The 23,347-nt window shown below is 39.5% G+C and overlaps 1 protein-coding gene across 1 annotated transcript in view; it reads left to right on the forward strand.

Moving 5' to 3' along the window:
• Window positions 1-23,058, forward strand: part of SEPT10 (septin 10) — an 83,885-nt gene extending 60,827 nt beyond the window's left edge. Inside the window, exons 7-11 of the mRNA XM_011980537.1 lie at window positions 341-437; window positions 1,666-1,834; window positions 12,702-12,834; window positions 19,608-19,795; window positions 21,531-23,058. Of these exons, the coding sequence (XP_011835927.1) occupies window positions 341-437; window positions 1,666-1,834; window positions 12,702-12,834; window positions 19,608-19,795; window positions 21,531-21,546 (603 nt within the window). The 3' untranslated portion in view covers window positions 21,547-23,058. The remainder of the gene's footprint in view (window positions 1-340; window positions 438-1,665; window positions 1,835-12,701; window positions 12,835-19,607; window positions 19,796-21,530) is intronic.
• Window positions 23,059-23,347: the final 289 nt, after the last annotated feature.

Raw genomic sequence — 23,347 nt, forward strand, 5'->3', positions numbered from 1 at the left:
TGCAGTGAGCTGAGATCATGTCACTGCACTTCAGCCTGGGCGACAGAGCAAGACTGTCTCAAAAAAATAAAAATAAAAATAAATAAGATTTTTTTTGTTTGTGTGTATTCCCAATAGCATAATGCCTTGCATGTAGATACTTTTCTTTATGGGGCTCAAAGATGACTCTTGTAGAACAGTTAGCACATATTCACTGGCAGGTTTTAAAATCTGAGGCATAGCTAACCATTTGATTTTAATAGGTTTATTTAATAAATTATTCTCTTCTCTCTTAAATAAAATGTCTTTTATCTAGTCAGTTATCACACTGGTATGAGATGTGTTTGATATTCTTTTTCAGGGACAGTTGCCATTTGCTGTTGTGGGAAGTATGGATGAGGTGAAAGTTGGAAACAAGATGGTCAAAGCTCGCCAGTACCCTTGGGGTGTTGTACAAGGTAAATGAGACAAAGGATGACTAGAAATATGTATCTAGTAATCTCAAAGCTGCCTTTCATGCCTTCTTTGGGGTGATGCTTAGTTTGGATGTGATTGGTTGTCAGAGGAGTTGGCTGTGTACTATTTTAGCCAAAGTCTGGAGGCCATGTAGAGCCTCCCCCTTCTTATTATGCCACACACACATTACCTCCCCGCGGTACCCTGTCAGTAGGTGGGAAACAACAGTGGGGCACTCTGACCCAAATGTGAATGTAGAAACTAGTGTTCAGACATAAAACATCACTAATTACCACTTAACTATGAGGACGGTCAACCATCTTATAAATTTATTTATTTTTACTGATCAAAGTATTGCCAGCTATTTCCAGAATAAACCAGTCCGCCAACTTAAAAAGTTAAATCCACTTGACATTTAGATTATTTATCTGACATAATGAGTAAGTAAGTAGTACTGTATGGTTCATTTACTTATAGTGCTAATTAATGGTGAATAGATTACCCTTACTAGTATAGATTTCCAAATGCTGATTTTTTTTCTTAATTGATAAATTTTATAATTAGTGAAAAATATTGAGAAAATGTAACATTTTTAATTTTATAAAAAATATAAAAGTAATAATTATACCAAAGAGTGTTGGTCACAATAACACATATTTATTTGTAGTCCTCTAGTCACCGTAAACATAGAAGAAGGATCATGTAAGTGTGTTCACTAATTTTGAATAGTGTCTAACACAGGATCATAAATGTGTTGTATAAAATGAATTTGATAATTATAGCATGGATGGATAGTATTCTTGAGTTTGTAGAATTTACTACTTTGAAGTTTTAGTGAACTAATATTATATACTCTTTTTAAACATTATGTGAAATGTCTTCAGGATAGTTTGTAAACTGCTAACAAAATATTCGTGTGAAATAACTAGAACAGTTGGTTAACAATAAGTTGTGTCTTTTTTGCTATTTCCTGGTGGTCCTTTGGCTACTAAATTTAAAGTAAATCTCCTGGTCTGTTAATTCACCTTGCCTATGATACAGTGTTTACACTGCAAGAGTTTCTTCCTTAGTTACCTGTATAAAATAATCGTAGCAATTAAACAAACTGATCATTTTGCTATTTGTTATTTCACATGTTTTCATTTATTTGTTCATTCAGCAAACACTTAATTGTGTGCCAGGAATTAAAATCCAGTGTTGCTCTTTTCTTTTTTTTTTTTTTTTGGCTAGTGGAAAATGAAAACCACTGTGACTTTGTAAAGCTGCGGGAAATGCTCATTTGTACAAACATGGAGGACCTGCGAGAGCAGACCCATACCAGGCACTATGAGCTTTACAGGCGCTGCAAACTGGAGGAAATGGGCTTTACAGATGTGGGCCCAGAAAACAAGCCGGTCAGGTAGGGTTGGGTTCTTGGGAAGCCAACCAAAGAGGAAGTTAGAGAGGATTGCATATTTTTATATATCCAGGCTGATGGGGCATGTGTTGTTTAGAATCTCCCAAAACCACGATATAGAATCATTTGGTAATGACTAATTATTGTGCTTCTTGAATCACTTGACTCCTTCTTGCTTTTGAAGAGTCTTGCTTTTTAAGTCCTTGTCTGACTCAGAAAGAGTTAAACATGATGAAGAATGTATGACAGAGGCCCCCTGTTTCAGTTCATGCTGACATGAGTAACTGAAGGAAAATACCCTCATTATTTGATTTATTTTTGTATTTATCTGAGACAGATGATATATTTAACTGTTTTCATAAAGGTAAGTTGGAACACAAATCATTTTCTTATTTTTATTTGTTTATTTTTTGTAGAGACAGGGTCTTACTATGCTGCCCAGGCTGGTCTCAAACTCCTGGCCTCAAGTGATCCTCCTACCTCAGCCTCCCAAAGCTTTGGGATTACAAATGTGAGCCTCCATACCAGTCCTCAGGAATCATTTAAAATAAAGTAAAACATTTTCTGTTGGTTTTTCTTCTGTAAAAGTTTTGGAATGAGTGAAGCTTAGCAAAACATATTATAGAGGAAGAATGAGAGTGCTTGTAGGGAGTCGGAGATTAGATTGTTTCTTGCCATATTACAGCGTAGTTATAAGAATTTTAGAATCTGAACACCTCCTTGCTCAGTAATATAAAGCATTAAAAGTTGTAGAAACTTCCTTGGTAATTTCATATGGTGCTGTATCCCAGACTTTATGAAACTCGAATCCTTAGTGTACGGAATCAAATCGATTTGATGTAGCATTCCAGAACAGTGTTTGCATGGAGGAAAGCATGAGATCCTTGGGACAAATGCTATTTTAAACTCTCTTATGAGACTGAGGATTCCTTTTCCATTGCATTGTTTGCATTTGTTATTTCCCTGGTTCTTAGCACCTGCACCAGAGTAAACACAAAAGAAAGAGGGAGGAGTGCATCAAATCAGTGCTGCTGTTGCATATAAGCTTTTGGAAGACTTAACCTTAGATGAAGTTAAAATTTTAAATTTCTTCAGTCTATGGAGTTAATTAATGTTTTCGCTTCTGGTAGCACAGTGAATTAAGAATTGTGTATACTTACGGCCAGGCGTGGTGATTTATGCCTGTAATCCTAGCACTTTGGGAGGCCAAGGCGGGCAGACCACTTGAGGTCAGGAGTTCGAGACCAGCCTGGCCAACATGGTGAAACCCTGTCTCTACTAAAATTACACAAATTAGCTGGGTGTGATGGTGCACTCCTGTAAAACCAGCTACTCAGGAGGCTGAGGTGGGAGAATCTCTTGAACCTGGGAGGCAGAGTTTACAGTGAACTAAGATCGTGCCACTGCACTCCAACCTGGGCGACAGAGCAAGACTCCATCTCAAAGAAAAAAAAAAAAGCATTGTATGTACTTAACCCACCCTCACCAAATTCAGGCATAGGATGCTTCTGGTTGTGGGCCATTCTGGTAAACTGACAATTTTCTCATGATACTGTCTTCACTAAAGATTAATCATCTTGAGTTAGCTTCCCTAGTGTTTCTCAGAGGAGGCTCTCTTCTCATTTCTTCCAAGTATCAGGGTCACTTCAGAGGCCTCTGTGGACTGAGGTGGAAGGGGTCCTGAGTAAGAGCATGCAGGGACAGCTTTGAAGTCCTCTGTGAGGAGATGGGCCTGGGTGTCTGGTGGAGTTATCATCAGTCACCTGTGGATGATTAAGAAATTCAGGGTCAGAATTTCCAGGGATGAAGCCTAGAAATCTGCAGTCAGAATTCTTAGTCATTCAGCAAATAATTAGTTTGTCTGCTGTCTGCTCAGCCAAATGCTAGTCATTGGGTATATGTGCACTGTGGGATCAAACAAGAGACCCTGTCTGTGTAGAGTCTGTATTGTGGGGTGGGAGGAGGACCCCTATGTGAAGAAGAGAGTTGGGGGGAGGCAGGCAGAAGTGGGGAGACCAAGTTAGGAGGTTGCCATGAGAAGATGGAGGCATGAAAGAGAGTGGTAGTGACAGAGGGGTGAGAAGTATGCTTAGGACATGTAATTTTTTTAAATTTAATTTTATTATTATTATTTTTTTTTGAGATGGAGTCTCGCTGTGTTGCCCAGGCTGGAGTTCAGTGGCGTGATCTTGGCTGACTGCAACCTCTGCCTCCCAGGTTCAAGCGATTCTCATGCCTCAGCCTCCTGAGTAGCTGGGACTACAGGCATGCACCACCACCCCCGGCTAATTTTTGTGTTTTTAGAAGAGACAGGGTTTCACCATGTTGGCCAGGCTGGTCTTGAATTCGTGGCCTCAGGTGATCTGCCTGCCTTGGGTTCCTGAAGTGATGGGATTACAGACGTGAGCCACCACACCTGGCTGAGGATATGTAATTTGAAGTTAAAAGTCTGTAGGACCCACTGATAAATTATTTTTGGATATGGGATTTGAAGGAAAGAGAGGAGGACCCACTGATAAATTATTTTTGGATGGAAAGAGAGGAGGACCCACTGATAAATTATTTTTGGATATGGGATTTGAAGGAAAGAGAGGAATCAAGGATAACTCAGTCACCATTTTGACCTAGAAAGTGGGGTGACTGGTAGTGATCTTTATTGACCTGAGCAGGATGGAAATCGGAGAGTTTAGGGATGTAATTGGTAATTCAGAGGTTTTAGAAATGTTACATTTAAGCTGCTTGTTAAATATTCAGTTGAAGAGTTTGAGTAGGTTATTACAAACATGAATCTGGAGCTAGGAAGAAGTTAGGGCTGCCATAGTAATTTGGGAGTCAACAGTGAATAATACTGGGTAAAATCTTAAGTGTTTTTTAAAAGGTTGTGCTAAATGCTAGAGATTACTATTATTTCTCATGGAGTTTACGTTCTCGTAGGGGAGTTCAAAAATTAAACACCTAATTGCACAGTACATTGTAGCTGTGATATAAGCACTAAAGGAGAGGTAGACAGTGTAAAATGGGTGGTGTGGGTGGGGGAGGGGTCCCAAATTTAAGCTGGAAAATTCGGGAAGACTTTCTTGAGGCAGTGACTATTTTGAGCTATAATAGCTTGGGGAAAACAGAGCAAGACATAGACAAAGGGCTGAAGATGGAGAGAGAATGGCATCTGTAAGACTCTGGAAGAAGATCAGTGCACCGCAGTACAGCAGGACAGATGAGGCAGGCCTGGGCTCGCATGAGATGAGAGAAGAGAACAGGCAGGCAGCAGCTGTGGAGGCCCTGGGGAGGATTTTGATCTTTGTCCTAAGGGGAAGGCAACGTTATTTTAGGAATAGCATTTGCATTTTAAAAATCATTCTTTGCTCTAATGTGAAGGAGGTATTGAAGGGGTGTGCAGAGATGCTTAGGAGAGGCCAGTTAGGAGAGCATTTCTTTGACCAAAGTGAGATCAATGACAATAAAGAGCTGGACATATTTGAGAGATGACTAGAAGGTAAAATTGGAAGAACTTAGTGGTTGTTTGGATACAATAAACTGAGAAAGCAGGAGGCTAGAAGGAGACTCCTAGTCTCCTGAATTTGTGGTTTCATGGTTAGGTGGATGGTTACTGCATTCATCTAGATAGGTATGGCTGAAGGAGGACTAGCCTTTTTGTGTGTGTGAGGCAGCAGTGGTAGGCACAATGGAGGTCACAGTTTTGGACCTGTTGACTTTGAGTTTCCTCTGAAACAGCAAAGTGACAATTACAAGTAAACACTTTGGGGTATCTTTCTGGAGGTCAGAGAAGGGCTGGGTCAAAGAAATACGCTTAAGAGTCATGGGCATTTCAATGATTAATTCTGAGTGTGACCAGGGATAAGACTGCCTGTAGAGAGAAGTACATCTAGAAAGAAAGTTGACTCAGAAACAGCCTTGAGTCACTTTAGTATTTGTCAGCTGGAGGAGCAGATAGGAGAGCATGAGAAGGGAGGAGGAGGAAAACCAGCAGTGTCACGTCTTGAAACTTGATAGAGGGGATCAAGAAAGAGAGAGTGTGCTGCTGTGTCAAAGTTGAGGGCCAAGTTTATGCTGCATAAGTACAGAGGTACTTCCTTGACAATTCTTGGAGAATAATGAAGACCACTTTGTGTTCAGTTTAAAAAGGCAGTGGTTGGGGCCGGGCGCAGTGGCTCACGCCTGTAATCTCAGCACTTTGGGAGGCTGAGGCAGGCAGATCACAAGGTCGGGAGATCGAGACCATCCTGGCTAACACGGTGAAACCCCATCTCTACTAAAAATACAAAAAATTAGCCAGCATGGTGGCGGGCACATGTAGTCCCAGCTACTCGGGAGGCTGAGGCAGGAGAATGGCGTGAACCCAGAAGGTGGAACTTGCAGTGAGCCGAGATCATGCCACTGCACTCCAGCCTGGGTAACAGCAAGATTCCGTCTCAAAAAAACAAAAAAAGAAAAACGGCAGTGGTTGGAAGGCTCCATAGGTCTGGACTTGCAGATTTGAAGGGAAGGCCTACAACACGAAGAAACCATTTTCGTTCTAGCTCTGGGAGTGGAATGAATGAACTGAAACCATTGCCAGCCTTTTTTGTTCACTGCTCACAATTCGTATCCAGGGAAAGAAAGTCCAGTAGGCCCAATGTAGTTCATGTTCCCATCTCTTGTTTAGGAGTGAGTATGAACCTGATTAATTGTCCCACAAGACTGTATCCCATGGGGGACAGGTAACCCCCGAAAAGGTAATGAGGATAATGGTACCAAGAGGAAAGGGCTCAATGATAGGCAGTCAGGAATCATAGATTGCCCATCACATCCATTTACTGAGCATTTCTTCAGGTTGGGAAGCATCTGCTCACTGATCACACAAAGAAGGGGAAATTAGAAAGGGAGGTTCTTCAGCTTAGATCAGGCTATGGACTGGGTGGGAGCAGCGGCTGGAAGAAACTCAGTAAGTTTAGGTCAGGCTACAGAGCTAGTGGGAGCAGTGGCTCAGTATTTTCTTCTGAGCGAGTAGGCCTTTCTACGGTATTTCTGGATCACTTGGGTAAAGTTGAGGCAAAATGTCTCTTCTGGTGCTTTGTCGTATGTGATTAAATGATTTGATAAGGCTTTTATAGCTCATTATAGTCTGATGTATTAGGAAACTTTTATTTTTTTATAGTTTCAAGAAGTTATATCTGGCCAGGCGCGGTAGCTTATGCCTGTAATCTCAGTACTTTGGGAGGCCGAGGCAGGTGGATCACCTGAGGTCAGGAGTTCAAGACCAGCCTGGCCAACATGGTGAAACCCTGTCTGTACTAAAAATACAAAAATTAGCTGGGTGTGGTGGCGGACACCTGTAATCCCAGCTATGTGGGATGCTGAGGCAGGAGAATTGCTTGAACCTGGGAGGTGGAGGCTGCAGTGAGCTGAGATCACACCACTGCACTCCAGCCTGGGCAGCAGAGTGAGACTGTATCTCAAAAAAATAAAATAAAAGAGAATTTATATCTGTTTTCTGGGGAGTCTTTTCCCATTTAATTTGGTAGTTGTTGTAATTTGGTTGGCATGTAAAATCTGTCCCCCAGTATTACATCTATCTAGCAATAAAGACAAGTGATGCGAACCTATTGGGTGACCTTTATGTCACTGTACTTCCTGGCCCTCTTTGTTGCCAGAACTTCCGTTTGTTTTTCCACTTACGTTTTATTGAATGGGTATGCTGAGTCATAGTGGATATCCTAATCTGCCAGCACCAACTGTAGGCTTGTCACGAGCCCCACGTAAATAGCATTATAGTCTTATAGTTTAATTTACTGATCTTAACATTTTATATTAATTATTTCAACCATTAGAAACATGCCTTTATAAAACTCTTTAAATCCCCAAGTTTAATAAAGATTAACCTAACTAATCTCTTTCCCACAGTTAATCACCTTTAACTTTTTAGCACAAAATCACTGTCATTGAAGTACTGTGGGACCTATAGCTTTGAAAGGAAGATTTATGCGTAGTAGTTTAGAGTTGCTTAAGTGTTTGATGTAATTTTAGTAAAACTTAATGTCTTTGGAACTCTCAAGAACTAAATAGTTCTTCAAGTAGTCCATAGTAGACTTGGAAAAAGTTCACTAGGCTTATTGGAACTGTACTTGAAACACAAACATGTCCCAATTGAAGGAAAGGACTTTTCTTGATGACATGAGCATCTGAGATTTTTTCTTTCTTTCTCTTTGGTTTTCAACTTTAAATCAGTGAGATTTGCAACAATAGTAGTATGTTGGCATTAAATATTCATGACAGGCCAGACGCAGTGGTTTACGCCTATAATCCCAACACTTTGGGAGGCCAGACAGGCGCATCACTTAATCTTTGGAGTTTGAGACCAGCCTAGGTAACATGACAAAACTCCATCTCTACAAAGAATACAGAAATTAACCAGCTGTGGTGGCATGCTTATACAGCCCCAGCTACTTGCGTGATAGAGGCAGGATGATTGCCTGAGCCCAGGAGGTAGAGGCTACAGTGAGCTATAATTGCACCGCTGCTCTCCAGCCTGGATGACAGAGTGAGAGCCCATCTCAAAAAAAAAAAAAAAAGAAAAGAAAAAAATTATGACAGCAAGCTACTTTTATGCTAGAAAAGGGAATAGTATAGCAAGAAAATGTTTTTATTTTTATTTAATCTATAAGAAACAATGATTGCATTAGTTTTAGAATACTAACTTTATAGACCATTCTCTTCTAGATCTTTCTTTACCACCTTTTGAAAAATAGTACAAATTTCTTTACTTGAAATTGGCCTTGTAAATTTACATTGTCAGAAGTTGGAAAGCAGCACAATAAGATGCAAAATATGCAGAAGCCGTCCATCACTTTCTTCTGCTGAGACATCACATTGGGGCAATCCGATTTGTGGTAGTTGGGAATATGAACTTTGGAACAAGTCTAATCTGCTTCAAATCCCAGCTTTTTACTTTTCAGTTGTGTTTCTTTGGGCGGATTACTCTCTGTGCTTTAGTTTTCTTATTTAGAATGTGAGGGCTTGTTCTTCAGGGTTGCCGTGGGAATTAAATAGTCAACATAAAGGAGTCCAGAAGAGTATCCTGCCAGTAGCAGATACTCAGCACATGTTAGATCTCTTCTCCACCGGGTAGGTGTATTTTCCTTGTGAACAACTCAAGTGCTTGTATAGATTAATGAAGCCATTGTTTTAAAAAATCTTATGTTTGTTATGAATTCAAGATATTTTTACATCAAGCTTGTCTATAAAGACTATCAGTCATGTTGGACTAGTGAAATGTAGTGAAGTTTCTAAAGATGATGAAAGTAGCTGATAAATATAGGGGCTTCTTTAAAAAAAAGATCAAAACAAACAAACAAGCAAAAAGCCTGGTACTAAGTAAAATGCCTCCTTGGGGTGTGAGACATATGATGTCTAGGGTATTTTGCACATTTGTAATCTCTTCTTTTAAAGAACATGTTTCTGCAAGTGTTTAGGATCTGTTTCTTCTTGGAACCCCTCCTGTGCATGCCTCACACTCACCTCTCAGCCATGGTAGCTGTTGTGTAGTATTTCTTACTCTGTGTTTCTTTGAACTTACAGAATTCTATACTTAAAAGCTTGATGTCTCCAGTTATAAAATTTAAGATTAATAAGATTTCTTAATTCATCATATTTTGAAATTGATTTATTTTTATAAGCAATAGAAATTTCTCACTAATGCAGCTGGAAAGTGAATTTGTGTTCTCTGTCAAACCTTTGGGATATTCTGATACCAAGCCCAAATGGAAGGGCTCAGCATTTCTGACATATAGGAAGGTTTGTTATACTTCCAAAATGCTACACATAGGAAAGGGCAGCTACCGGTAGAGTTCCAGGATAGTCCTTTCTTTGCTGGTTATGCTGGTTCAGTCTGCCTCCCCTCTCCCAGAAATTTGTCATGGAATGAACATTGATAAAGAAACTGAAATGTCTAGAGAGTTCTGCTGGATAGTCAGTCAGAGATGAATAAGGATTCATTTTCTGTTCTCAAGGTTTGTGACCTATGAGAAGGGAGAGGTAGGCAGGATATAAATGCCATGGCAGTGCTTGGAAGGAACAGTTAATTCTAACTGGGGAGTGTGGCAGTCACTACAGGACTGAACGAAGGAGGACAAATGCAGAAATGAAAACTTAAACTGTTTTAAAGGAAGGGGCCAGGGGAAGAAGAGAGCACCCTGCTTCTAGTGGGCAAAGGCAGCCACCCCAATCTTCTTCAGCCCTTCATGTTTATTGGGTAGAAAGAACAGGGAGGAAGAGGTAATGATTTGTCAGCTGCCTAATTGATCACAGGTTCATATTATTGCTAACAGGCTTCAGATGTGCCCTGCAGATGGTCACAAGAAACACTTGTGCCTGGGTTGTGACTGCCCTCAGCATTTCTTCTGGACGGCAGACGCAGTTTGTCAGTTTGCTAACATTCTGCATTTGTGAGAACAGTTTGCTCTTTACTTACAAAGCCTCCAGTGGTATACTGAGTTGATCATGACCCTCATTCTTTCAGCCTGCAACAGGGGAGAATGGGGAAGACTTTACAGAGGAAGTTGTATGTGAATTTGCCCTTGAGGGGCAGAGGATTAGCAGGGCAGCATGGGGGTAGAAAGTGGACAGTGGCCACAAATTGAAGCCTGAAATGCCAGGTACATTCTAGGAACAGTGAACTGGTGTGGCTGTTCATTGGTGTGACTGAAACCTGAGGGTGTCAGAATTGTTTGGTGAGAAATCAATCTGGAAAGGTAAAATTAGGCCAGATACAAAGTTTCTTGAGTGCAATTTAAAGGAGGTGGGACCTTATTCTATAGATAACATAACTTTAATGTGGTGAGAAAGGATAATGAGATCTGTGCTTTTGGTGGAAAATCTAGAGAGTGACAGGAACAAAGTGAAAGAGGAACTAGAAGCTCAGAGATGAATTAGGAGATTGTTGCAGTAGTGAAGGCAGAAAATCACAAAGATCAGGTTCGGCTGTAATCAGATAATCTGTAGAAATGGAAAGAAGGTTATATTAAGAGGCTTAGCTTCAGAAGCTGAACTAATGGACCTTGGTGATAAGATAGGGAGATAGGGTAAGGGAAGAGTGAAAGTTGACTCAGGATTTCCAAGTTTCTACACATAGTGATTCCAGTTCTACTCATAGTGAGATTGAAAGAGGGATGTGTTTAGGCTGAAACGAGGGTATTTCTTGTAAAGGAGTTGCTTAAGCAGAGACTTCAGGACTCTAGTACTCCATATCAGCACTAACACAGGTGACTTCATATTTCATGCTATAGGAAATTTCATGTTTTGGGTTACCATGTGTAAAAAGATATTGGTACCTGTTACATATATGAGGCCGAACATGGGATGTATGGCAGGTTCTTGAATAACAATGTTTTGTTCAATGTCATTTTGTTATAACATTGATAAGAAAAAAAATTGATTCCTGGTGATGGCCACTGTCTGTGTAGAGTTGGCACATTCTCCCTGTATCTACAGGTTTTCTCTGGGTTCTTCATCCCAAAGCTGTCAGCGTTAAGTTCATGGCATGTCTAAATTGTCCCAGACTGAGTTGGGTGTGGGTGGTGTGAGTGTGCCCTGCAATGGAATGGCGTGCTGTCCAGGGCTGATTTCCACTTAGCTTCCAGGATAGGCTCCAGCCATCCATGACCCTGAACTGGAGTAAGCAGGTTGGAGAATGAATGAATGAATACGTATTATTGTAACATAAAAATTTATTAAGTATACAGTACACAAATGTAGGACAGTAAGCAATGTGGTGTGAAAGAACTCAGTGAGCCTGCCATATTTGTTGTTATTTGTTTTTGAATTACATTGTGGTAGGAGATGATCTTTACAGTTTTCCCTTTGCAAACACTTATTCCCTGATTTCGCCTCCACTACGATGACTGCCATCACTCACTGATGCACCAAAAATTGGGTAATTAATTGTCCTACTTGTTTTTAATTTTTCTTAAATGTGTATATAGCTAACATTTATTTCTATGTTTAATATTAGGAAGGTTTTGAGTTTTTACTTACAAGTTTGATAGTGTTTTTGTGACCAGAAATATGCCATAGGAACTTAATTCTTATTTCTATCAATTACCCTACAGTAAAAATTGGTTTAATTATATGTTGCTTCACTTAAAGTTATAGTTTTCAAGAACCTGTTAATGTCATTAGGTGAGCACTTGTATTTTTTAAAGTTTATTATATCACTTTTTTTTTTTTTTTTTTTTTTTTGGAGACAGAGTCTCGCTCTGTCGCCCAGGCTGGAATGCAGTGGCGGGATCTTGGCTCACTGCAGCCTCCACCTCCTGGGCTCAAGCAAAAGCAATTCTCCTGCCTCAGCCTCCCATGTAGCTGGGACTACAGGTGCACACCACCATGCCTGACTAATTTTTTGTATTTTTAATAGAGACAGGGTTTCACGATATTGGCCAGGCTGGTCTTGAACTCCTTACCTCAGGTGATCCTCCCACCTCAGCCTCCCAAAGTGCTAGGATTACAGGCATGAGTCACCAGGCACGGCCAATTATATAACTTTTTTTATTTTTGAGACAGAGTCTTGCTCTGTCACCCAGGCTGGAGTGCAATGGCGTGATCTCGGCTCACTGCAGTCTCTGCCTCCTGGGTTCAAGCAATTCTTTCACCTCAGCCTCCCAAGTAGCTGGGATTACAGGCACCTGCCATCATGCCCAGCAATTTTTGTATTTTTGTAGAGACAGGGTTTCACCATGTTGGCCAGGCTGGTCTTGAACTCCTGACATTAGGTGATCCACCTGCCTTGGCCTCCCAGAGTATTAGGATTACAGGCGTGAGCCACCATACCCGGCCTATATCACTTTTTAACAGGAGAGTAACACAAATAACTTTTTAGTCTTCAAGAGACCTATGAAGCCAAAAGACATGAGTTCCATGGTGAACGTCAGAGGAAGGAAGAAGAAATGAAGCAGATGTTTGTGCAACGAGTAAAGGAGAAAGAAGCCATATTGAAAGAAGCTGAGAGAGAGGCAAGTATGCTGGTTTGATGTGGTTTGCATTTATTTTTTAGATGTCCTATTAATTTGGAGAATTTATTCCAAGAATTTGCTTGAGATGCTTTTGTAGGCTACTTGTTCTTTAAAGAGTAGTTTTTCCAACACATAGTATTTGAATATTGACTTAAAATCATAGCCTGAAATTAAATGAAAACTTTGGCCTTCTTTTTTTTTTTTAAAGTAGTGCATTTATGGAGTGACTAATCGTTGAAATTCTTATAATGAACTGGAAGCTGCAGCAGCTACCCTCTTGGGTGCAAACATTTTTCTTTCATGAAATCCACCATGCCTTGAATCCACAGTATACAATTTTTAGGTGCCTCATTTAACCAGTCTCAGTGGTGGTTTGTCTTTGTTAGTGCCAAGGCTAAAGGAAGAAACACCACTGGATGTTTTCTTGTGCCTGGCAGGGTAAGCCACATTTGCCACAGGCCAACTCCTGAAGGTGGTGGGCCTCACAGCCACAGTGGCAACACAGTGTATGCATCTTACTGTGATGCTTTCCAAACGATGACCTTCCCTTTGTCATCTCACTCCTTTAACTGAGACCAAAGAGAATTTTGGCTTTTTGAGCAAATATTCTTCCATTTGAAATGGTTTACCAAGGGCTCGTAATGGACTAGGTTACTGAGAAGTGTCTTAACCATGAGCCATAAACATTTTTACTATGGCTTAATAAAGCCTTTTTTGAGTATTGCTGGGGTGGTGGTTTGCCCTGAAATGGGGATTTGTGAAGGCTGTGAAGTAGCTTTACTTCCCATTTGAACCCAGTCTCTCAGTCTGTCAGGGTGTAGTTAGGTGGTCTAGATCAGTGGTCCCCAACCTTTTTGGCACCAGGGACCAGTTTCCTAAAGACAATTTTTCCACGGACCAGGGGCGATGGTTTCAGGACGAAACTGTTCCACCTCACATCCTCAGGCATTAGATTCTCATACGGAGTGCACAGCCTACATCCCTCACATGCGCAGTTTGCAATAGGTTTTGCTCTCCTGTGGGAATCGAATGCCACCACAGATCTAACAGGAGGCAGAGTTCAGGCAATACTGCTTGTTTGCCCGCCACTCACCCCATACTGTGCAGTGGTTCCTAACAGGCCATGGACCAGTACTGGTCCGTGGCCTGGGGATTGGGGACCCCTGGTCTAGATGACCTTGGGGTAGTCCTGGCACCAAAAAAAATCACCAGTGAGCTTCCATAGTTTTGTTTGCTTCTAGTTCTCAAGCAGCAGTTTAGGTTTTGAGTAAAGCTATTTTCTTGAAAATACATGATTTCTTGAAGAGTTAATCTGTAATCCAGTTGTGCTAGTTTATTATTTCAAATACACTTACAGTACTTGCTGCGTAAGTGAACTGTGCAGGAAATGGTTTTGTAAAAGTAATAGTTTACTAATTTATTTATAATTCAAATTTTGATGTTGTATTTGGAAAAAGTTCAAACACCAGAAAAGTGAAAGTATAGGATACCTATGTCCTTCCCCTTACCTAGGAAAATAGGAATACCATAATCTCACCCAATCTTCAGTCCTTATTCAGATTTCCCCAGTTGTCCCAAGATTGGCTTTCAAAATCATTCCTTTTTATTTGGTGATTTTTCTGTTTTTGTTTTTGAACCAGGATGCAATCACAGATTACATATTGTACATGGGTATTATGTTTGTTTAGTTTCTTTTATTCAAGAGTTTCTTATATAGCATGACTCTTAGTTTTACCAATTCACTAATAAAAAGATACCACTCAGAACATTATTTAATTCTATAATAAAGGACTGTTACTTAAATATGTCCTTGCCAATATTGTTGTGAAACAAATATCCCTTATCTTTTGTATAAATCTAGATTTTTATATGTAGGTTAGTAAAATGATGTATGCTTAGATAATAGTGTGTGAACATTAGATGAGTAGAGTGGGGAGATGCACAGAACAAATGATGTCTCCAAATATCGTTAACGTTCTGTCTTCCCTATTCCTTTATTGACAACATTCTAGAAGAACTCATGAGGCATGTGTGTGTGACACATGGATTTCTTATATACCCTCCCCACTTTAAGAAAAAGTACCATCTATATTTATCCCTCAGGTTACATGACCATCATTAAGTTATTATTACTACCCAATTTGATATGTCAGTCTATATCTTGGGATAATTTTTTCATTTAACATTTATGCCCCTCATATTTCCAAAAAGTATGCTCAGTAATTTGCAATTTAAAAATGCAGCTACATTACAACCATGAACATGAAGAGAACAGGAGACTTATAATACAGGGTGTGAAGAAGGGGTTTGCACAGAGGGCAGCCGAGAACCCTGGTCGAGGGAATTTTTAAGTGAACACAAAGACTGGGCTCTAAGGCTCTAACTTCTAGGCAGGCAGGGCAGAAGGGACCACACAGAATTTAGATGGAAGTCATCTGCTAGCTCAGCAGAGTGAAATATTTTCCCTAGTATTTATTTCTAATTTCTAAAAATGGGGCCGGGCGTGGTGGCTCATGCCTGTAATCCTAGCACTTTGGGAGGCCAAGGCAGGTGGATCACTTGAGATCAGGAGTTCAAGACCAGCCTGGCCAATATGGTGAAACCCCATCTCTACTAAAAATACAAAAATTAGCCGGGCATGGCGGCGCATGCCTATAGTCCCAGCTGCTCGGGAGGCTGAGGCAGGAGAATCGCCTGAACACAAGAGGCAGAGGTTGCGGTGAGCCGAGATTATGCCACTGCACTCCAGCCTGGGCAACAGAGTGAGACTCCCTCTCAAAAAAAAAAAAAAGTTACTTTTTTTTTTTGCAGTGGCGCAATCTCAGCCCACCGCAACCTCTGCCTCTTGTGTTCAGGCGATCCTCCTGCCTCAGCCTCCCGAGTAGCTAGGTTATAGGCATGCGCCGTCATGCCCGGCTAATTTTGTATTTTTAGTAGAGATGGGGTTTCTCCATGTTGGTCAGGCTGGTCTCGAACCCCTGACCTCACATGATCCGCCCACCTCGGCCTCCCAAAGAAAAAAGATACTTTTAAAAGGATCTTTGAGTGACAGAATGTGTAGTATCCTTAAAAGTAGTGTTTACAAAAGGTATAGCATTGTACAGTATTCCCCTTTATCCTCAGTTTGGCTTTCTCAGGTTTCAGTTACCCGTGGTCAACCACGGTCTGAAAATATTACTATAAGATATTTTGAGAGAGAGAGAGAGAGAGAGAGAGACCACATTCGCATAACTTTTATTACATATATTGTTATAATTGTTCTATTTTATTATTAATTGTTATTGTTAGTCTCTTACACTGTGCCTTAACTTTACCATAGGTGTCTATATATAGGAAAAAACATAGGGTATGGTACTACCTGTGGTTTCAGGCATCCTCCTGGAGTCTTGGAACGTATCCCCCATGGAAAAAGGGAGACTGTCGTACCATATTGATGACTTAATCTTAAGAGAATTGGTGACTATTGGTAGCACAAAAGATCCCTTGTTTTTAATTTTTTGAGAATTTGAAAATGTGTTTGAATTAACTGCCTGTCATAGTGAATAATGGAACCATGCATGCATGCTTCATGTATATGAAATAGTTGTTGATAGCCAGAGCTGGAAATGCCACACAGTGTGAATAATAGTCACATTCACACCTCCCCACCATCTTGTTTAATGTTTCCCTCTTTATAGTTTTCCTGGAAATTTTTAGTCAACCTCATGAATGATGTATGAAGGGCTCTGTGACCTTTCAAGATATTTTAGTATGCATATGAGGTACGCAACCTCCATTTGAGTAACCAGAGAGCTATCTCTAGTCACGTGATAGAAACCTGCCCTTGCTGCTTCCTTTCCAGACTTTGCCCCACTCCTGCTCCTCTCCCACATCACCGGTGCACACGTGTGCAGAAAACTCACTCTCTGTTTGTGCCACCGATTTGAATGACATCTGGGTAGCGTGCCCTTTAAACACACACACGTACCTAGCATGTAACTTTTTTAAAAGCAGGAACCATTTAAATAAACAAATACTAAGGAACTGATGCTTCTCTGAAAAGACATCCTCTGGAATAAAAGCATCTTAGGTTAGAAGGGCCTTATTCGATTATCTGTTTTAACCTTGTTTCCCTTGGAATACTTCTCCTGTCAGGTGCTCGCTGGCTCACAGGACAACCTGTTCCGTATTTGGAACATAACACTTTTATTAGACCAGAGCTTAGCTCTCTGGTTTCTTCCCTCAGTCTCTGATTTTCAGTGAAATATTTCCTCAAATGTTATATGTCATCTTTTTTTTTTTTGAGATGGAGCCTCACTCTGTTGCCCAGGCTGGAGTATAATGGCGCCATCTTGGCTCACTGCAACCTCAGCCTCCCGGGTTCAAGCATTTCTCCTATCTCAGCCTTCCGAGTAGCTGGGAGTACAGGCGCACACCACCACACCTGGTTAATTTTTTGTATTAGTAGAAACGGGGTTTCACCGTGTTGCCCAGCCTGGTCTTGACCTCTTGAGCTCAGGCAATCCACCCGCCTTGGCCTCCCAAAGGTCTCCCCCTTTCTAGACAACTAGGTGTCTTAGAAAAAGATGACATAGCCAGGTGCGGTGGCTCATGCCTGTAAACCTCCATGAGCCACCATGCCCAGCTATGTCATCTTTTTCTAGACACCAAGTCCTGCTTTGTTTGCATGAATGCTAGGTTTCTACCCAGAACTAAAACGTTAATGTTAGATTTACCTAACCAGATCAGAGGACCAAAAATACGGTTATCTTTTAAAATGTAGATTCTAGACACTGTCTTTGTGTTGTTAGAGGGCACAGCACACAGCTGATTTGTATGGAGCTGGCTTAAGACCCTAGATTTTTTTTTTTTGAGGTAAGCCACAATTAAACCAGGACCACCTACATTCTTCCTTGGACCTTGTCTCTTTGAACTTGCATGCAGAACTTCACATAACTTCCATCTGTATTTCTTCTCATTACTAGTTCTTCTACATCATTTAGAATTATTTTATGAGCAGCGTTGTGTGCTGTGCTGGGGGTATAAAAATAAAAAAGACATAGCTCCTAAGTAATCCTCAGGGAGATGCTGCTCCACAGTTAGCCCAGCACATGTGTGCTAAGGGTTTCTCTTTTGCACCTATAACAGAGCACAGGGCACAGAAAGAACTACCTGGGGTGGCAGTTGGAGCAAGATAAGTTTCCTATTTTTTGTTATTAACAATGGGTAATATTTATTGAGTGCTTACTCAGTGCCAGCCATCATGGTAAAAACATTAGATAGAATTTTTCTTTTGGTATATCCCAGTTGTTTTAAAGCTTCCTTTTTATTTGTAAGGTTCCAGAGTTTTATACCCTTCGTAGCTTTGAGAAATATAGGGCATTCCTTAAATTGTGGGAAAATATAAAGTAAAAGACAGACCTGCCCCTAAGTTGACATCCAAGGTGACATTGCTCCCTTTATATGGTTTATCAAGTGATTTTCAGCCCCAAGGAGATGCAAAACTACTGAATTTTATTCTTTAAATAATTTTTTCTTCTGCTTTTTTCACTTAAGAGAAATCTCTTGTGGTAATGTTATAAACTTTTGTGAAAAGAATAACCCCTATAGGTTCTTAATTGGAATGACCCCTTATTCTCAGATTAACAAAAGAAAAACAAGTTTATTAGCATGTGTATTTCACATATACATGGGTGATACAGTCAATGAGTAGTTCTCAAAGAAGTACTTCTTCTATAGCATTCTACCTTCTATAGCATCTTCAACAAAGAACAGTTAATTTTTACAAAAATGACAAGACAAAGGAAAAGGACTTGGAGTCTCTAGGGGCAGCAATTTGGAGGAAGGCACATAGCTGGCAGATGAAGGCTAGCCAGTAAAGCTAGTTAATGTAGAGCTGTCTGGTACCAGTCTCTAGGCCCAAAAGGGTCTGAAGTTGTCTTTGCTGGTTAACCTTTGTTCTCCCTGGTTGGGGAAGGGAGCTGGATACCTTTTGTCTTTGTACATCTATATCCTGCCTTTAGGCACCTAAAGGGAGGTCAGAGAGCTTTCCTGTATCTGCTGCTTCTTAGTTGCCCTCAGCTCAACAGTCCTGCACATTCTGCTCTCTTGCGGCTGCATCAGATGTGTTTAGCATTTATTCTTTGACTTTATCTTTATTGGATAGTGTAAATTCTAACACGATGAATATTTTTATATGTAAAACTTTCTCTGAGTTTAGGATTTTTTAAAGCCTAGATCTCAAGACATTGAAAGACTGGAAAAATAGAATACAGTTTTGATGTTCTTGACATAGTTGACAGTTGACACTTGCTTTCCAGTGATGTTTACCAGTACAGTTTTCAATAACTGTTCACTGCACATATTTTACTTGGAAAATAGTGGTGTTGTTTTTTTCCTTTCTGGTGATTTCTTTCTATACTTTGCATCTCTTATTTTTATTGAGCATGGACTTAAGAGACTTTAGGAAGTTTTGTGGGGAAAATATACACTGAGAAAATAAAAACTCTAGGAAAAGGTCACAGTGTTTTAAAAACAGTTTTGTTCATAAAGCTGTGATTTTTATTATATTTAAAGCATTTTTTGCATGGGAACTCATTTAAAATTAAAGTTACCAAGGGAATTCCATATGTAAACTTTTCCTTGAACTGTAAACTTCTGAGACTTCAAGAAGATTTTGACTGTGTAGGTTATTCTGTGTTGTGCTATGGGGTCCGCCTTTGTGTTGCTGAGCTGGAGAGCGTGCCTCTGCTGCCGTGCTGTGTCAGTAGTGGGGATTGCACTTTTGTTTCCAGCTACAGGCCAAATTTGAGCACCTTAAGAGACTTCACCAAGAAGAGAGAATGAAACTTGAAGAAAAGAGAAGACTTTTGGAAGAAGAAATAATTGCTTTCTCTAAAAAGAAAGCTACCTCCGAGATATTTCACAGCCAGTCCTTTCTGGCAACAGGCAGCAACCTGAGGAAGGACAAGGACCGTAAGAAGTAAGAGACCCAGCCACCCTCCTTGGCAGCCCTGCCCGCACTTGTCACATTGCCCTGTCGGATCTTCCTTGCGCTTCTTACTTCTGCTTCCTTATGCTTTGTCTGCCTCCTCCAACTAAATGTCAGCTCTTGGAAAGGAGAGACCTTGTCCCTCTTGTCCACTGCGGTTTCCCCAGCATTCAGAACAGCACCTGGCACATGTTATGTGTTCAGTATTTGCCAGAATGAATGAATGAACAAAATAAAAATACATCACAGTGTAGAAAGGATCAGTTAGCTGGGGGAAAAATGACTGCTCTTATTTCATAGCCCAGTCGTGACCCTAGTACACAGCTAATGGCTGCTGACCTACCATGAGTTATTTTGAATTTCATGTCTAAATGAAGCTGTGCCCTTTGTTGGGGAATTATAGACATAGATAGTATTTTATTAAACTAATTCTTAGGTTCATTTTTTTAGAACAAATTCTACTGATACTGATTTTGTGAGAATTTTTATTTTAATAAGGGAACCAAGCTGTGGATTCGAACTCCTGTGCGTTGATGTCAGAACTTGTGAAAACAGTGGTGGACGTAAAGATGCAGAGAAAGGTAGAGAGGGCCACAGTGCAAGGGGGCGGCCATGAGTAGCATGTGGATGATAATCACAAGGCGTGTAGGTTTGGGGTATGTGTTAAAATCAGTTACCCAAGTTTTAGAAAATAAGTTTATTTTTCCTTTTTGATAATTTCCTTCTGTACTTTGTGTCCCTTGTTTTATTTCTCCCACTAAAGATGTCTCTGTTGGTTTAACTATTTGGCTGTTGAGGAAATTCATCATGCCTTGTTCTGTTCAGAATGCTCATTTGGTGGACTCTGCCTCAGTTTACTCTAGCTGCCTCTGTGCTAGCAGCATTGCATGCTCCCATGTTCCCCACAGAGCAACACATCTGGTTTAATGCTCTCACTGCATCTATGTCAGACCCATTTTCAGAATATTGCAACTCAACTTTAAAATAATAAAACATAACCTTGGCCCATTGGTGGCTTTCAGTTTTTTAAACATGGAGAAGTAAACCACAGGACTTTGGCAGGTTTTATTGGCTTATATATTTTACAGGGTTTTTTTTTTTGTTTTTTTTGTTTTTTTGGAAAAGAAGAAGGAATTCGCATGTATGATCTTTTAATGTAAGCTCTGCAAGGGCATGGATCATTATCTTGTTCATTGATATAGCCATCCCCAGAGCCTAGAGCAGTTGTCTGGTACATAGTAGGCATGCAATTACTTTTTAAAGAATAAGTAGTATAAAAGCTGTATTTTATTCAAGCATTGAATTTCAAAAGATAAACTATAAATTTATTACTACTTTTCAACCTGCTTTGAATTTTAAAGCTTATGGCTCTTTTATTAATACTTTTTTTCCTTTCATCTTAACCCAGTGTTACTAAAATTAGATTTCCCATTTTTTCGCCTATATGAAAGATAATTTACATTTACCTTGTAAAAATTATTTCCCTGCTCCACTTGAGAACCCTACTGTTGTTTGCAAAATCAGGGCCAAACCCGTATTTTTTGAGAGCTCTCTAGAAGAATTTATCTTCAAGAAAATATGGTTTGGTGGTTTTGGTTTTTTCTTTGCTTTTTCAAAGTCCCATACCCAGATATCCTATAATATACTAGGTGCATATTTGCTAATTTTTACTTCTTGAATGTTTTCTTTCAAAGTGTACCAATCAAAAGGTTCTTTTTCTTTCCAGCTCCAATTTTTTGTAAAACAGAAGTTCCAGAGCACAGAAGGTCATCATCACAAGCAAACTTTATTAAAAAAAAACTAGAAGTGTGCTTTGATTTTGCTGTTTTTATTTGTTTTATCACTTCTATATTTGGTGAACGGCTACAGTTACTGATATTTATGGAAAAGTACTTTCAAGTACAAGGTCAATACATAAGCCAGAGTGAATGATACTACAAGTTGAGCATCTCTAATTCAAAAATCTGAAATCCAGAAGCTTCAAAATCTGAATCTTTCTGAGCACTGACTTGACCCCACAAGTGGAAAATTCCCCACCTGACACCTTTGCTTTCTGATGGTTCAGTTTAAACGGATTTTGTTTCTTGCACAAAATTATTAAAAATGTTATATAAATTACTTTCAGGCTATATGTATAAGGTGGATGTGAAACCTGAATTATGTAATTAGTCAGGTCCCATTGTATATATGCAGATATTCCAGAATCTGAAATCCAAAACACTTCTGGTCCCTAGCATTTTGGATAAGGGATACTCAGCTTGTACCTACATATTCATATATATTCACTGTTGTTAGAAATTTTTAAGTTGCTGTTTTGTGATGAATCTAAATCTTTTGTCTTGCTACCAAGCTATTGTCACTGCAGTGCATTATACCAAAGAGCAAAGTTTCAGTGCCATTGAAAATACAGAACCCATTAATATCGTGACTATATGATTGCATTTATATTCCAAGGTGAACCTTTTTTATACTAAAAATTTTGGGGAATATGTTTTGGGATGTATTATAGAGCTGAAACTCTAACCTCTTAATAGTTTTATAGAACTTAAAAATTTTTGATACAGTTACCCAATTGGTGATATGATCTTAAGCTTTTATGTCAAATTATTTAATATGACTTCATGCTTTATTATGCCTTATTATGGCTGATGTATTACTGTGGTGGAACAAAATATCTTTAAAAGTTAAAATATCCAAATATATAAACTCTTTTTTCCTAATGATAAAGTACCTTTGAGTATGAGTGTATCACAGCTTTTATTAGGAAAACTTTTCATTACATGCTTGTTTAAACTCTGTCTTCCAGGGGAAAAATAATAAGGTTGAATCATTTTATTAAAAATACATTTTGAGAAAATAACTAGGAACATCTGAATATTAAAGATATGAAAATGCACATAATTCATATTTCAGGTGGTATTTGCATTCAGTGCCTTACTAGTATTCTCAGAACATTTTAATGATTTCTAACATTTCTTAACAGTCATAGATATATAAATTTTCATTTTTTGTACTTGAGTATTCTAAATAAAACTGACATTTACTCTTGACAAATAAAACATATATATTTACTAAAATGTGTTTAATTTTCCTTTTCGAAAACTGTCATTTTCAAAACATTCATTTAATTACTCATTTGAATTATTTTGGAGATGAGGTATTTTATGAGTATTTTCAGACAATAAAACTTATTAGTCTGTGTCAGATTCTGAGCAATCATAAAGTCATCCAAGTTGTAAATAAAACCTTGCATAACACAATTTATCTGGACACTTTAAATTTTATTTTTGCGTTTGAAATTCACAGATATCTCTCAGTCTTAAAAAATTCAGTAAATTGTATGTGTCACAGAACAAGCTCAGAAGTTTCTTCGCAAGATCAGTGACACCTGGGTTCTGGTAGGCAGGGAGTCCTGGAGGGTAGGTGACCTAAAGTACAGAGCCAGGCCAGCGCGCCACAGTACTTAGTGCCAGCTGAGCAGACTGTTCACAGAGGGACTCAATGACTCTGCGGGAGTGTTTGTTACATACGTGGCTATATCTG

This window comes from Mandrillus leucophaeus, unplaced genomic scaffold (genome assembly GCF_000951045.1).
Source record: "Mandrillus leucophaeus isolate KB7577 unplaced genomic scaffold, Mleu.le_1.0 Scaffold214, whole genome shotgun sequence".
Taxonomy (NCBI): Eukaryota; Metazoa; Chordata; class Mammalia; order Primates; family Cercopithecidae; genus Mandrillus; species Mandrillus leucophaeus.